Consider the following 13,911-nt stretch of genomic DNA (forward strand, 5'->3'; position numbering starts at 1 on the left):
GGGTGCAGGTTTTGGTTCAGGTCGGGCTGCAGACCAGGGTGCAGGTGCAGGTGCAGGTCAGGGTGCAGACCAGGGTTCGGGTTTGAGTGGAGGTCGGTCTGCAGGCCAAAGTGCAGGTTTGGGTGCACACCAGGGTGCAAGTGCAGGTCGAGGTGCAGTAGTGCAAGCAGGCGCAGGTGTAGGGTGGCACGTGCTGGGCAGGGCAGCCTGTGGGAGTGCCACCAAGCAGTCTAACGTGTCACCAGAAGCACGGGAGCGGGTGCAGTGGTACAGGTAGGCAACTGGGCATGGGTCAGGCACCAGGGCTGAACCCTCAGGGACCAGCAGCACCCCTGAGCCAGGGTAGCTGGGGCCAGCCCTCACATTCTCATGCTGTGCTGGGGGCTGTGCCAAGGCTCCTCTGGGCTCTCATGCTGGTGGTACAACCTTTGCACAGAGCAGGGTGTGCCCCAGCATGCTGCTGTGAGAGCCCTGTGCTGCAGGGCCATGGCCAGGGCAGCCCCAGCTGGCATATGAGTGGGGCTGGGACCTCACTGGTCCCAGTGGGTTCCCATTTCCTGCACTGGGTCTGCTGAGCTGCCAGGGCCAAAGATTTAGGGTGGAGTGGGAGCCAAGTATCCAGGATGTAAGGATCCTGGGTGTCCCTCACCGTGTGGACACCTGTGCCCCTGGGGAGCATAGCTGGGGGCTGCCATGCTGCTCACTGCCTGTGGCACCCCCAGAAGCAGGAATGGACAAGCAGCTGCGGGAGTTGCGGCTGCAGGAGGAGAGGGTCTTCCTGCAGAGCATGGCAAGGGAGGAGGACACCAAGAAGCCCCCTAGCTGGTGGGACAGCCGGGCACCAGCCATCATCCCAGAGCCCCTTGCCAGTGACGCTGCACTCTGCGTGCCCAACAGCCCTAAATCTCGCAGGTAACCAGTGGGGACAGGGAGGGGGCAGGGGGTCAGTGCTGCCCTGCTCTTGTCCCCATGTCCCTGTGTTTCCAGGGACCTTGGCCTGATCATGGAGGCGGTGGCACGCAGCGAGTTTCTACAGCATCTGGGCGAAAGCTGCCCTGAGGTGCTGGCCCAGAGCTTCGTCACTGTCCAGCACAGCCCTGGGGACACGGTGCTGGCTGAGGGCACTGAAGGCACCAGCATGTATATCGTGGCAGGTGAGAGCACAGCACTGGCACACACAGTGGTCACACAGCTAGGGCACACCTGTGCAGGTGTGCCGCGGGCATGACCATGTCTGTGTCCACATGTTGGTGTGTGTTGGGGTGACCTCACTGGCTGCATCTGCCACCTGTGCCCATGTTTGTTGGGCTGCCACACATACATGTGCTTGTGCACATCCATATGTGCCTGTGGTTGTCAGTTTGCCACACGTGTGCCCCTACTGCAGGGCACAAATGTGGGGGCCAGCTGCTGCAGGGCAGCCCTGTGTTCATGTGCCCACATGTGCGTGATGCCACATCTCCCTGCAGAGGGGCAGCTCAGTGTGAGCCAGCGTGGCCGCCAGCTCCGCACCCTGGGGCCAGGGGACGTGTTTGGGGAGCTGGCCATCCTCTACAACTGCAAGCGCACGGCCACCGTGCAAGGTAAGGGACCCCCCAGGCCCTGCGTTACACCCTGGCATCCCAGCACCCCACTGACACCCCTGTGCTACAGCACTCAGCCCCGTGCGCCTCTGGGCCATCGACCGGCAGCGGTACCGGGCCATTGCCACCAGCAATGCCAAGCAGAGACGGGCTGAGATCCTGGCCTCCCTGCAGAAGTGAGTGTGGCATGGCAGCTACCTGCTGGCACCACCCTAGCACCCACCACCCCATGCCCCACACCCCCCTCCCTGTGGAGAGTGCTAACCCCTTCTCACTTCAGAGTCTCAGCCCCAGCCTTGTCCCCCTCCTCCAACTTCCCATCCCTATTCTCATCTCATCCACATCCCTGTTCCTGTCTGATCCCCTTCCCATCTCATCTGCCTTCCTATGCCCAGCACCACTCCACCACATCCTCATACCCATCCCCATTCCCATTCCATATCTCATCCCTGTCACCATCCACACCTGTCCCCATCCTCATTCCCACTTTCCTTCCCCATTCCATCTCCTCCCCAGACCAGCACCTTTCTCACCTGCTGGGCTGGGCTCTAGGGTGCGGGAGTCAAGCAAGGTGCAGGGAGGGCACAGGCAAGGTGCAAGCAGGCAGGCCATGGAGCCCAGCTGGACCCTCTCCCCTGCAGGGTGCACTGGCTGCAGGACCTCTCAGACAGCTACCTCTGCAAGCTGCTGGATGCCATGGAGGAGGTGGGTGGGCTCCCAGGAAGGGCCTCCCTCGCACAGGTCCCCTGGACGCATGCCAGAGGGGCGGTGTCCCTTGGAGGGCCAGGTCTGGGACAGACTGTGGAGGGGTGCCTGCCTTCCTGAAGCCCTCCTGCTCCCCTACCTGCCCCTCTGATGCCTCACTGCCTTTCTGTCCCATCTCCTGTCCCCACAGCGCACCTTCAAGCCTGGTCATATCATTATTCATGAAGGTGATGAGGGAGAAAACTTCTACATCATCCTGAAGGGTGAGGTGTGTGCAACACTCCCTGAAACCTGGAGACCATACCCCAGTGGGAAGGGGCAGGGATGTGCCCTGTGCCCACCACCACTACCCCCAGCTCCACCCAACCCTTAGATCCCATCCCCATGCATTCTCATCCCATCCTTTTCTCTATGCAATTACATTCCACCCCTATCCACATCCTCATCCTATCCTTACCCTATCCTATCTCATCCCATCCACATCTGCATCCCCATCCTTACCTCAGCCCCATCCTATCCTCATCTCCATCCCATCCTATCCCATCTCACCCCTATCCCATCCTGTCCCATGTCCAGGTGCGGGTGACCCAGCAAGTGGATGGGCAAGAGAAGCTGCTCCGTGTCCTGGGTGCTGGGCAGCACTTTGGGGAGCTTTCCCTGCTATGGTAAGTTCCCAGCTGCCCACCACCACCCCCGTGTTCCATCTGCCTTCCCTGGACCACCAGCCCAGTCTTGGCCACCTGGCTTCTGCGGCATTGGCCAGACTGGGCTTGCTCTGGTCCCTGCGGCAGGGGATCCTGCAGTGACATTGTCCCCGCGGTGACAGCCTCTGTGACCCTCTGTGCAGGAACAGCCCCCGGACGGCATCGTGTCAGGCCCAGGGACATGTCACCTGCGTCACCATGGCCAAAGAGTGGGTGTCCCCCATGTTATCCCCCTGGCCTGTCCCTACCAGACACCCCCAGCCCCCTGACTCCTCCTCTGCCCCACAGAGACTTCCTGGAGATCAGTCCCTATTGCCCTCCCCATCCTGCAGAGCCGTGAGTGTTGCCAGCCCTCCTGGGACCCCCAACCCATCAGGGCTCTCTGCAGAGCCCCTCAGCCACAGGGACAACCTCCAGTGTGTGTGGGCTGCTCTGGCAGGGCACTGGGGTCCTGCTGGGCAGAGAGTGGGATGCTATGTAGGTGGGCATGGCCTGAAAGATCTGGAGTGGGGTCAAGGGGACACCTTGTGCGGGCCTCTGTGGGTGTCCCACCACCATGGACTGTCTGGCTCCTGGTTGCCACTGGGTTGCCACTGATCCCCTCACCCTGTGCCCATCCCTGGGGGGTTGTGGGAAGTTGTGGGGCTGAAGGGCTGTGGGGGGTGCCCAGGGGTGAGCAGTGGCTGCACCACTGCCTTCACCTTCCCTCCACCTCCTTATCGCTCCAGAAACATACCTGAAACAGAAGCGTCATCCCCAGAAGATCCTGAGAGGTTAGTGTGAGGATGATCATGGGGAGAGATGGGATGGGGATGTGGTTGAAGATAGGGATGAGGATGGGGAAGGGGATAGAGATGGGGTGGGACAGGGGTCCTCAAGGCCCAACCCACCACTGTCCCTGGGGAGCAGCAGGGGAGTCTCAGGCTTTGTCCAGGCGGGGGGTCAAGAGTCCCCCAGTGCTGGTGCTGCAGGGCTGTGGTCCCCACCTGCAGGGGCTGGGGTTCCTCGAGCCTGGGGCAGCCACAAGCTGTGCCACTGCGGCTGGAGGAGCTGGAGGCCGTGCGCTACCAGGAGGGGGAGCGGCAGGGCCAGTGTGTTGTCCTGGGCACAGGAGGCTTCGGTCGGGTGGATCTGGTGAGTGCCACCCCCACATTCCTAGCTCCTGGCACCCATCATGCCATGAATGGCAGTCTCCCTCCTGGTGCCCATTCCAGTGGTCTGTGCCCACTGCAGTGCCTATTCTGGTACCCGTCCCAGTGCCCATCCTGGTACCCATCCCAGTGCCCATTGTGGTGCCCATTTCAGTGCCCAACTGGTACCCACCCCAGTGCCTGTTGTGGTGCCCATTTCAGTGCCCACAGCTGCCCATGCCTAGGTGCGTTTCCGGGAGCGTCTCTTCGCGCTGAAGCGGATCCGCAAGGACCGGGTGGTGGGGAAGCAGCAGCAGGAGCACGTGCGGACAGAACGGCGAGTGCTGGCGGGCAGCCGCAGCCCCTTCGTGGTGAGGTGAGCTGGGGGCTGTGGAGGGCATTGGGCAGGGCAGCCACCAGCCGTGCCAAGGTCCTGCCAACCCCTCATCGTCAACAGGCTTTTCGGTACGTTCCGGGACAGGCACTACGTCTATCTGCTGCTGGAGTTCTGCCAGGGCGGAGAACTGTGGACCAAGCTGCGTGAGATGTATGGAGCCAGGGTGGTGGTGCCAGGCCATGCCATTCTGTGCCAGGCCATGCTTGTGCCATGCAACTGTTGTTCCCTGCCACACAGGCGGTGCTTTGAGGAGCCAGTGGCTGTGTTCTGCTGCGCCTGCGTGGTCGAGGCCCTTGAGTACCTGCACAGCCACGGCATTATCTACCGTGACCTGAAGCCTGAGAACCTCATGCTGGACCAGCGTGGCTACGTCAAGCTGGTACTGGGGCGGGTGTCAGGGAGGTGCCTGTGGAGGGGGCAGTGGGCACAGCGGGGGCCATGCTGGCTGATGGTGTCTGCAGGTAGACTTCGGCTTTGCTAAGGAGCTGGGGCCGGGGGAGAAGACATTCTCCTTCTGCGGAACCCCCGAGTACCTGGCTCCTGAGATCCTGCGCCAGGAGGGCCATGACTTTGCCGTTGACTTCTGGATGCTGGGTGTGCTCACCTTCGAGTTGCTGGTAGGCAGGTGAGTGGGCAGGGGATGCTAGGGCTAGACAAGACCCCACCCCTGCACACATCTCCTTGGCGAGACCCCACCTGTCCCTGCACCCTGCAGGCCACCCTTCCACAGTGCTGACCCCCAGCAGATCTACAGCCGCATCTTGGATGGAGTATTCTCCTTCCCAGCCTTCCTTGGCGAGGCCGCCTGCTCCCTCATCAGCAAGCTCTGCAGGTACCGTGGGGTGGGCATGGCCTGGCTGGGTGCAGTGGATACCCTGGGCAGCATCAAGGCACCATGGGAGGCATTTGCATGCCCTGGGTGCATCATTATACACCAGTGAGCATGGGGGCACGTGGGGTGTCCCTGGGCGCTTTGTTGCATCCTAGCACGCGTGGTGGGGTGCCCCAAGGGACATCGTGCACCCCAATGGTAGTGTGGGGTGCCCTGGGTGGACCGTTACACCCCAGTTTGTATGATGGAGGCCCCTGGCTACACCCTGGTGGATATTGGGGTGGAAGGGCCCTGGGTACATTGGAGTGCCGCTCCCAATCCCTGACCCACCCATCCCTTGCAGGCGTCGCCCGGGACAGCGCTTGGGGAACACGGCCAGCGGCATCCGCGGCATCAAGAAGCACAGGTGAGCGGAAGGTGGGAGAGGGGGATGCCCTGCTGTCTGCCCCGGGCCCTCCTGCAGCCTCCATTTCCCAGGTGGTTCGGTGCCCTGAAGTGGAGGAAGCTCCTGCTGGGGCAGCTGGAGGCACCCACCCTGCGGCTCATCAAGGAGGTGAGGTGGGGGCTCGAGGGGTTTAGTGGGGGGGTAGGAGGGGCCAGCTCTGATGCTGTCCCCCCACAGGGACCCCCCTACATCAACTTCAAACGCTACTCAGTGGACTCGACAACGGTGGAGGATGAGTTCTCAGGCTGGGACAAGGATTTCTAATGGCAGCGAGACTCCTGTGCCTACAGTGGGACCCCTTGGCTGTGCCCCCTCTGCAGCAGGCCGATGCCGGGGGCTGCCCTGTGGCCTCTTGCTCTCCGTGGTGAGGCCTGGGGCTGCCCTAAGGCAATAAATCGTGGGGCTGCACCCAGGTGCAGGGAGGAGCCGGAGCCGTGGGTACAAAACCCGGTGCCGCATCTTTATTTGGTGGGGGGCAGTGGGGAACAGGGGTGGTGTGGGTGGATGGGGGTGGGCAGTGTGGGGCAGGGGTGCCTGGCATCGGGGCAGCGAGGGGTGGGGGGTGCTGATAAATAACAGGGTGGGGATGGGATGCCCCACCAGGATGTGGGGTTCCCCTGGCCTGGCTCTTCTCCCCTGTCTGGGTGGCAGGGTCAGAGGGTCCCTGGGGGGACCCTCCCTGGGGGATCCACCAGCTCTAGGGCTCGTCAGTGTCATAGAGCAGGGCCCCACTGAAGACAGTGAGGGGCTCGTCAGGTGCGTGGGCCAGGCGCCCCGACACCAGGTCCACACAGAGGGTCTCGCCGGCAGCGAGTGGCAGCAGGAGGCTGAAGACACCAAGGGCACCAGGGCTGGGCCCCAAGGCAGCCACCGGCTCCTTCTCCAGCCCCTCAGGCTGGAACCCGGCTGAGTCCAGGCGGGCAATGCCCTGGTTGGAGCGTGACAGCACAGCCTCCAGCTTCTCGCCCTTGTGCCCTGTCAGTACCGCGCTCACCAGGTACCGCCCGGTCACCGGCACCGTGAATGTGCCTGTGGTGGGTGCAGGTGTCAGTGCCAGCCCTGGCCCCAGGGACCCCGAAAGCAACCTTGAACAGGCTTGGCAACCCCCAGGCTCCCCCATAGCACCCTAGTGCACAGTACCCACTGAGGAGACCCCCCCTCTCCTGTTGCCCTTCATCACACTCCAGGGTCACACTTCATCCATGACCATGCAGTCCTGATCCAACCCACAGCCCCCACTGCAGCCATCACTAGCCCCACAGAACCCACTGCAACTCCATCCCACCCCACAGTCCCATTTCACCCTACACCCCCATTACAACCCACAGTCCCTTCTGCCCCACTTCCCCCATGGCCATGCTGCAGATGCTCACCAGTCTCAGGGTCATAGGCTCCACCATCATTGAGCAGGACTTGGTCAAAGGGGACAGTGCCAGGCTCCGTGCGCTGGGTGCTCAGGGCAGCCGAGAAGGCAATGCGGGGCACAGAGCCCGGCTCCCCCACCTCGCCTGGGCACCATGTCAAGACAAGGCACCCCAGTCTAGTACCCCTTGCTCCCCACCAGTACCCACAGCCCAGCAGCCACAGCCCCTTACCCCCCCCACCCTCTGCCAGCCCCACTGCTGTCCATACCCCTTGCCATTAACCACACACCCATGCCCCCAGCCCCTGCTCCCCTTGCCCCAAGCACACACACCCCCAGCTGCCATTGCAAACACCCAGACCCTCAGCCCAAGACCATAAGCACTCCAGGCCCCTTCATCACCCAGCACCCAGTCTCTCAGCCTCCCCCACGCCCTTCAGCCACCCAAGCCCACCCCCTGTTCTCTCATGCCCACTCCCCAAGCCCCCGAGTCCTACCTCTCTCTCCAGGCAGCCCTAGAATAGAAGGGGAGGAGAGGGGCTGCAGAGGTGGCATAGGGCAGGACCCCCAGGGCACAGGATCCAGCCATGCCAGCAATACCCCGCTGTGGGGACTGCTTCTTACCTGGGGGGCCCATGGGGCCTTGTTCTCCATCCTTCCCTGGTGGCCCAGCAGGGCCAGGGGGGCCCATCTCACCCCTGGGGCCAGCAGGGCCAGGGGGGCCTGCAGGGAGGATGAGGTTAGAGCTGCCCCAGCACCACAGCACTTCCCTTCACCCACATTCCCATGGCTTGTGTCCTCACATCCCCACACCTTGAGCCCCCATATCATGATTTGGATCCCCATGTCCCTACACTCCAGCTCCTTACTCTATGGTGACCTGTGTCCTCACGTCCCCACAGCTTTGCCATTGTCCCTAAGCACCATACCTGCAGCTCTGTGCCACTCAGTTCTGTCCTGGTGCCCCCATGCCTATGTGTCCCCACGTCCTCATGCCTCCACCGCTGTCACCAAGTACTGTTCCCCCAGCCCCACTCCCCCCAGCAACCCTTCTGACACCCTGTGTCTCTGCGTCCCCATGTTCCCACGCATCCACCATTGTCCCCAAGCACCTCTGATGCCCCACGTCCCCAAGACCTCATGTCCCCACGCACCGGTGAGGTCTGCTTGTCCCAGACGCTGGAGCTCCTCACGCAGTTGCTGCAGGCTAGCATTGAGGGCCCCAACACGGCGCGGGAGCTGGGCTTCCAGCACCTTCTCTATCACGGCAGCGTTGGTGCGAGCTGTGCCGTTCAGCTCCCGCACCGCACCCCACAGCCCAGCCACGTGCCGGCTCAGCCCATCACGGACACCCCGCAGCCCGTCAGACACAGCCTCCAGCTGCTCACAGACTCCCTCCAGCTTGGCCAGCCGCGGCTCCAGCCCAGCGGGGCAGCTCCCTGCCTGTCGCACCAGTTCCCGCACCAGCGCCTCCAGCCGCTCCTCGCTCTCAGCCTGCCGCTCTGCTGCCGCCGCCGCTGCTGTGTCCAGCTCGGCCACGATGCGGTCAATGATGGTGTCCAGATGCCGTTGCCGAGCGTCCTGCTCATCCAAAGCATCTTCCAGCCCCTGCACCGTGGCATTCAGCCTGGCAAAGGCGAGCAGAGCACCTGACAGCTCGCCCCGCAGCCCCTGCAGCTCCAAAGATGAGGTGCCTCCGAAAGTGCTGAACCCATCAAGTGGAGGCTCAGGCTCCAGTTCCGGCTCTGCAGGGCCAGGCTGGGGCGAATGGCATGCGGCAGTGCAGGCATCCACTTCAGCCCGCAGCTGCTCCAGCTCCTGGGGTGACAGCGGGGTGCAGGACTGGGGACAGAGGTCATCACTTGATCCCCCCAGCTTGGCCTCTAGTTGCCCTGTCCGGTTGCGGAGCTGTGCCAACTCCTCTGCCAGGGACCCCCCTACTTCCAGCTGCCCCTCCAGCCGCCCCAAGGCCTCCCCCTGCGCCCCCAGCAACTCCCGCAGTCCTCCAAGGGTCCCGGCCACCCCATCCCCACCAGCCCCCAGGTCCCGAAGCTGACCCTCGGCGTCCTGCAGCCGCTGCTCCAGCTGCTGCAGGATGGGACCAAGCTGCCCGGCCCACGGATCTTGTGGTGCCGGGCAGGGCTGTCCACAGCGAGCCACCAGCCCCTCCAGTTCGTCCAGGCGGGCACCATACTTGGCCCCACTGGCCACCAGCCCCTCCACTACCCGGCTCAGGTTGGTCAGGTGTGCTGGCATCCCACTGTGCCGACCCTCTGGCTCTAGGGGCCACGGGCCGGCCCGCGAGGCATTCAGCCTCCCCTCAAGCTCTGCCAACCGCCGAGCCAGCACCGGGCCCTGCCCACCACGTCCCGCTGCTGCCGCAGGCAGGGCTTCGATACGTCGTTCCAGCTCGGCCAGCCGCCGGTGCAGCTCAGCGTCTGGCGGCGGGGGGGCAGCAGGGGCCAGGCGGCTGCTCAGGCTGCTGATGTGCCGCTGCACCGTCTCCACCGCATCCCGGTTGCGCTGGTCCACCGAGCCCACCAGCTTCTCCAGAGCCCTCATGCGCTCCCTGTCCTCGGCCGCCTGACGCCGTAGCCCCTCGGTGCCAGCCGTACAGGCAGCGCAGGTCTCCTGCAGCCGTCGCTCCAGCTCCCGCAGCGCCGGGCCTGATGGCAGTACCGGCCCTTCCCGGCTGCTCTCCTGACGTCGCAGGCGGTTCTCCAGCTCCTCCAGCCGCCGCTGGACGTGGCTCAGAGCCTCCCGCACCTCGGCTGGGGCGGCTGCATCAGCCGGCTGCTCGCCCTCAAAGCCAGCGGCCGGCGCCCGGTGCGGGTGCTCCGTCAGCGGCTCCTGCCCAGCACGCAGCTCCTCCACCTGCTCGCTCAGACGCCGCACCTGCTCCTCCAGCCGCCGCACCTTCTCGGCATCACCACCACCTACCACCGCACCGGCAGGGTCATGGTCACGCTGCGGACACCCCACCAGCATGCATTCCCCGCCCTGATCTCTGACATTACCTTCTCCCCCCAGGCCGCTGAGGGGGTTGCCAAAACCAGAGAGCGTGGGACGGCCGGGCTGAGGCCGGGGGTGGCTGGTGGGCTGGGGGGGTGCTGATGCTGGCCCCTCCGTGCAGTCCTCCCCCGAGTAGCCCTGGCAGCAGCGCCAGGCCAGCTCGGACACTGTCCGCTGCGACACCCTGTAGCGGGGCCGCAGGAAGGTGCGGTACCTGCAGGCACAGGAGACACTGGCACAATGTAGGTCAACATGGGAGCCCCTGGTTGGGGCACTGGGTGGAAGTTCCAGGTGTGGGGAGCAGGCCTGATCACGGGGAAGCAGGGGCGGGGAGGTGAGAGAGCCTTGCCCACACTGAGCCCTCTGCTCACACTCAGCTTCCTGCCTGCAGCCAGTTCCCTGCCTGCAATCAATCCCCTGCTTGCATGCAGGCCCCTATCTACAACAAGCCCACTGCCCACACTCAGCTCCCTGCCTGCACCCAGGCCCCTGCCCATGTTCTCTGCCTGTGGGTCCCCACTCAGGCTGTGCCAGCATCACCAGTTCCAGGTGTGTGCAAAAGCAGCAGGCAGCAGGTCAGAGCTGGGCACCCAGGAGCAAAACCAAACACAGGCTGTGGTCTGGTCATAGTTTGGCACAGCCAGGCCCCAGCCTGTGCCTGGCTGCTTGCTCAACCATCAGCAGCTGGAGGGTGCTGCATCTGCCTGGCCCCCTAACCCTATCACCAGCCAGTGAGCCACTGGCATGGAGAGACCTGCTTTGGGCATAGAGTGTACCAGATGTGTTGGGGGTCCTGGCATACGCCTGGGCAGGGACTGCCAGCCAGGCAGTAGTAAGGGCTGATCCCCCCACCCCCGCCCCTCCGCCACTGCTCGAGGCCATCCGGCTCTTGTGAAAAAGTAAACACGACCCCGGGGTGGATAAATACCAGCAGTGGAGGAGATCGGACCATGGCCAGAGCCAGCTCTGTGCGAGCTCCCCCAGCCCTCAGAGTCCCCAGCCCTACTCACGCCAGGACACGGGGGCACTGGAGCTGCCCCCAGGCACAGGGCTGGTAATCTGGCTTGACAAAGCTCTCCACGCCATCCTCCACCACACAGCTCACACTGCGTGTCACCACGTAGGCACACCAGTTCCTGCAGGAAAGGGTCAGAATGTCCAGCTGGCATGCAGAGGCCATCCCCTGTCTTGGACTGGGAATCATCCTGGCACACATCCAGCATCATCTGCTTCACAGGCATCCCCCAGGATGCACTCATCATGATCCTGGCACACACTGAACATCCCCCAGCACACACCAGGCATCATTACCCTCACAGGCATCCCCTGGTACACATCAGGCACCCCATGAGCATGCTCAGCATCATTCCAGCACAGTGGACATCCCCTGGCACACACTGACATATGCACCAGGCATCCCCCAGCACACACGGGGCATTGTCTTGGCTTACACCTGGCATCTCTGTCCTTCACACCTGGCAACCCTTGGCACACACCAGGCATTGTCCCGGCATTCATCCAGCATGCCCTGCCCCAGGCATCCCCCGGCACACACCGCCCCCCCCCCCCAGCTGCCCCCACACTCGCCCAGCCGGCCCCACCAGTAGCAGCCGTCACGGCCCAGCGCTGCGGTTTAATGGGCCGGATCCCTTCCTTCCCTGCCCAGCCACACAAGCCGCAGGGACTCCAGCTCCATGATGTGGGACCCCAGTCCAGCCCTACAGACTGCAGGGTCCCCGGCAGCGCCTTATATGGTCCTAGCCCGCAGCTCAGCCCCGTACCCAGCCCCCGAGCAGCCCCACACCAAGCAGCTCCCGGGCAGCTCCCCCGGGACCGGCCCCGGCTCCCCTGGCGGTTGCTGGGCTGCGGTGGGGCGCGGAGCCGCGGCCGGTTCCCGTCAGCCCGGCTGGTTCCCCTCAGCCCCGGCTGGATTCCAGCTGCTCCCCGGGGGCCGCCGGGAATTCCTGAGCCGACCAACGGCCCCCCCTCGCCTCCCCCTTCCCATTCCTTCCCCTTCCCGGCCTCACTGTACCCCATCAGCCCCACACCCGCGGAACTCCGGGACCCCCCAGGCTGCCCTAGGGTCCCCAAGCACTTAGGACTGAGGATGCCCCAATCCCAGAGATGGGATGGGAACGGGGATGTGGAATATGGGATGAGAGAGGAAACCTCCTGAAAGGGCAGGGCATGGGGACAACCCCGTGTTCCCTTGAGCACTGGGAGGGGTCGCTGTGCACCCCAGCCTGTGAGGAAACGCCGTTATGCCCCCAAAGCAGGCAAACCATGTCCGTGCCCCACTGCGGGGCTGTGCTGGGGGTGCCTGAACCTTATCCACCTTTTCCAGGCAGCCCCACGGTACCAGTTGTCAGTCCTCAGCATGGCATAGGCAGAGATGGGGACAGGGTGGGTCTGGGCCCCTTGTCCTGTCCCAGACAGCACGAGTGTGTGGATGCCGAGGCAGGACCAGCCCCAGGATCCATGGCACCCCTACAGTGCAGTTCACGGGGCTCCCCCACGCTTGGGTCTCACAGCTGCATCTGTGGTCCCCCAGGTTCAACTCCTCCACATGCCCTCAGCCCCTTGCAGACCCCCCACCCCGTCCCGTGTCCTCCACGTGCACCCCCTGCCCACGCCCACCAGCTGCCTGCGCCGGGGCCAGCGGGTGAGGGAGGGGTAGGAGCAGCCTCCATGAGGTGGGGGGTGCCCCCAGCATCCGGCATGGCAGCGCCCAGCAGGGACAGAAGCTGCTGTCCCTTGCCGCACACCCCGAGCTGAATGTTGCACGTGTTGGTACCTAGCCAGTCCCAGGGACATCAGGGTGGACGGCTGACCCCAGCCCGCCCCCTCCCCCCGACAGCCGGAGGTGGCAGTACTTCCCCCGATGCCTCTGTCCCCTCCCGGCATGTCCCGGCGGTCACAGCTCCTACCTGTGCTGGCTGGCGACCCGGGCACCACTGTGGGCCGCGGCGGGGCCCTGCGGGACTGTGGCCTGACCGACACCAAGCGAGGTGGCCCCCCTGGTGTAGAGGCTGTACCTGGGGGGAAAGTTGACGGCCAGGGCCTGGGCGGCCAGGAGGCACGGCCAGAGCCAGGGGGCCATGCTGAGCGGACAGCTCGGCACAGCGTGGCGCGGCTCGGTTTGGCACAGCACGGCACAGTTTAGCGTGGCACGGCGTGGCTCGGCGGTCACGGCCCAGCTCAGGAGCTCATGGCGCGTCCCGTCGCGGCTCCGTCCGTCCCTCCTGGCTGTGTGCCGCCGAGCACGGCTCGGCTCAACTCAGCTCGGCACGGCGGTTCTGCCCTCCCCTTGGCCGCGCCTCGGCCAGCCCCTCGCCTCCAGAGCCGCCCCGGTGCTGCCCACCGACGACAACCACGATACCGGGGTCCCAGGGGCCCCCCGTTTCCTCCTCGTTGCAGCCCCCGGCGCATCCCGACTTCTGCTGGGCACCGCAGCCCCCGCTGGCCCCCGCCACCGCAGCTGCCTGCACATCTGCTTCTCGTTAGGCCCGGCCGCGGCGAGGCCGGGCAGGAGGGACGGGGGTAGCCAGAGAGGCCGGGCAGGGGGCCAGGGCTGAGGCAGCCAGCACTGATGGTGCTACCACCACAGTCACTGCACCGCACAGCCACAGCATCACACAACACCCTGCACCTCACACAGTGACACACAACACCCTGCTCCTAGCATAGATGACACACCATCACACAACACCCTGCACCTCGCACAGCTACACCATCACACA

The 13,911-nt window shown here is 64.5% G+C and overlaps 2 protein-coding genes across 2 annotated transcripts; one reads left to right on the forward strand and one right to left on the reverse strand.

Moving 5' to 3' along the window:
• Window positions 1-730: 730 nt before the first annotated feature.
• Window positions 731-6,060, forward strand: LOC104308337 (cGMP-dependent protein kinase 1-like). The gene is made up of 18 exons (XM_054180162.1): window positions 731-912; window positions 988-1,154; window positions 1,470-1,583; window positions 1,654-1,759; window positions 2,225-2,288; window positions 2,479-2,556; window positions 2,865-2,953; window positions 3,136-3,201; window positions 3,281-3,328; window positions 3,985-4,126; window positions 4,368-4,498; window positions 4,580-4,669; window positions 4,757-4,898; window positions 4,981-5,144; window positions 5,235-5,351; window positions 5,695-5,757; window positions 5,829-5,904; window positions 5,974-6,060. The coding sequence occupies exons 1-18, from the start codon at window positions 731-733 to the stop codon at window positions 6,058-6,060; spliced, it is 1,926 nt and encodes a 641-aa protein (XP_054036137.1).
• Window positions 6,061-6,272: 212 nt separating this feature from the next.
• On the reverse strand, window positions 6,273-13,758 carry EMILIN1 (elastin microfibril interfacer 1). Its single transcript, XM_054179825.1, has 8 exons — window positions 13,099-13,758; window positions 11,182-11,307; window positions 10,177-10,385; window positions 8,314-10,095; window positions 7,784-7,882; window positions 7,657-7,674; window positions 7,170-7,304; window positions 6,273-6,825 (listed from the first exon to the last, which is right to left on the reverse strand). The coding sequence occupies exons 1-8, from the start codon at window positions 13,269-13,271 to the stop codon at window positions 6,494-6,496; spliced, it is 2,874 nt and encodes a 957-aa protein (XP_054035800.1). The 5' UTR covers window positions 13,272-13,758; the 3' UTR covers window positions 6,273-6,493.
• Window positions 13,759-13,911: the final 153 nt, after the last annotated feature.

This window comes from Dryobates pubescens, chromosome 3 (assembly GCF_014839835.1).
Source record: "Dryobates pubescens isolate bDryPub1 chromosome 3, bDryPub1.pri, whole genome shotgun sequence".
Classification (NCBI taxonomy): domain Eukaryota; kingdom Metazoa; phylum Chordata; class Aves; order Piciformes; family Picidae; genus Dryobates; species Dryobates pubescens.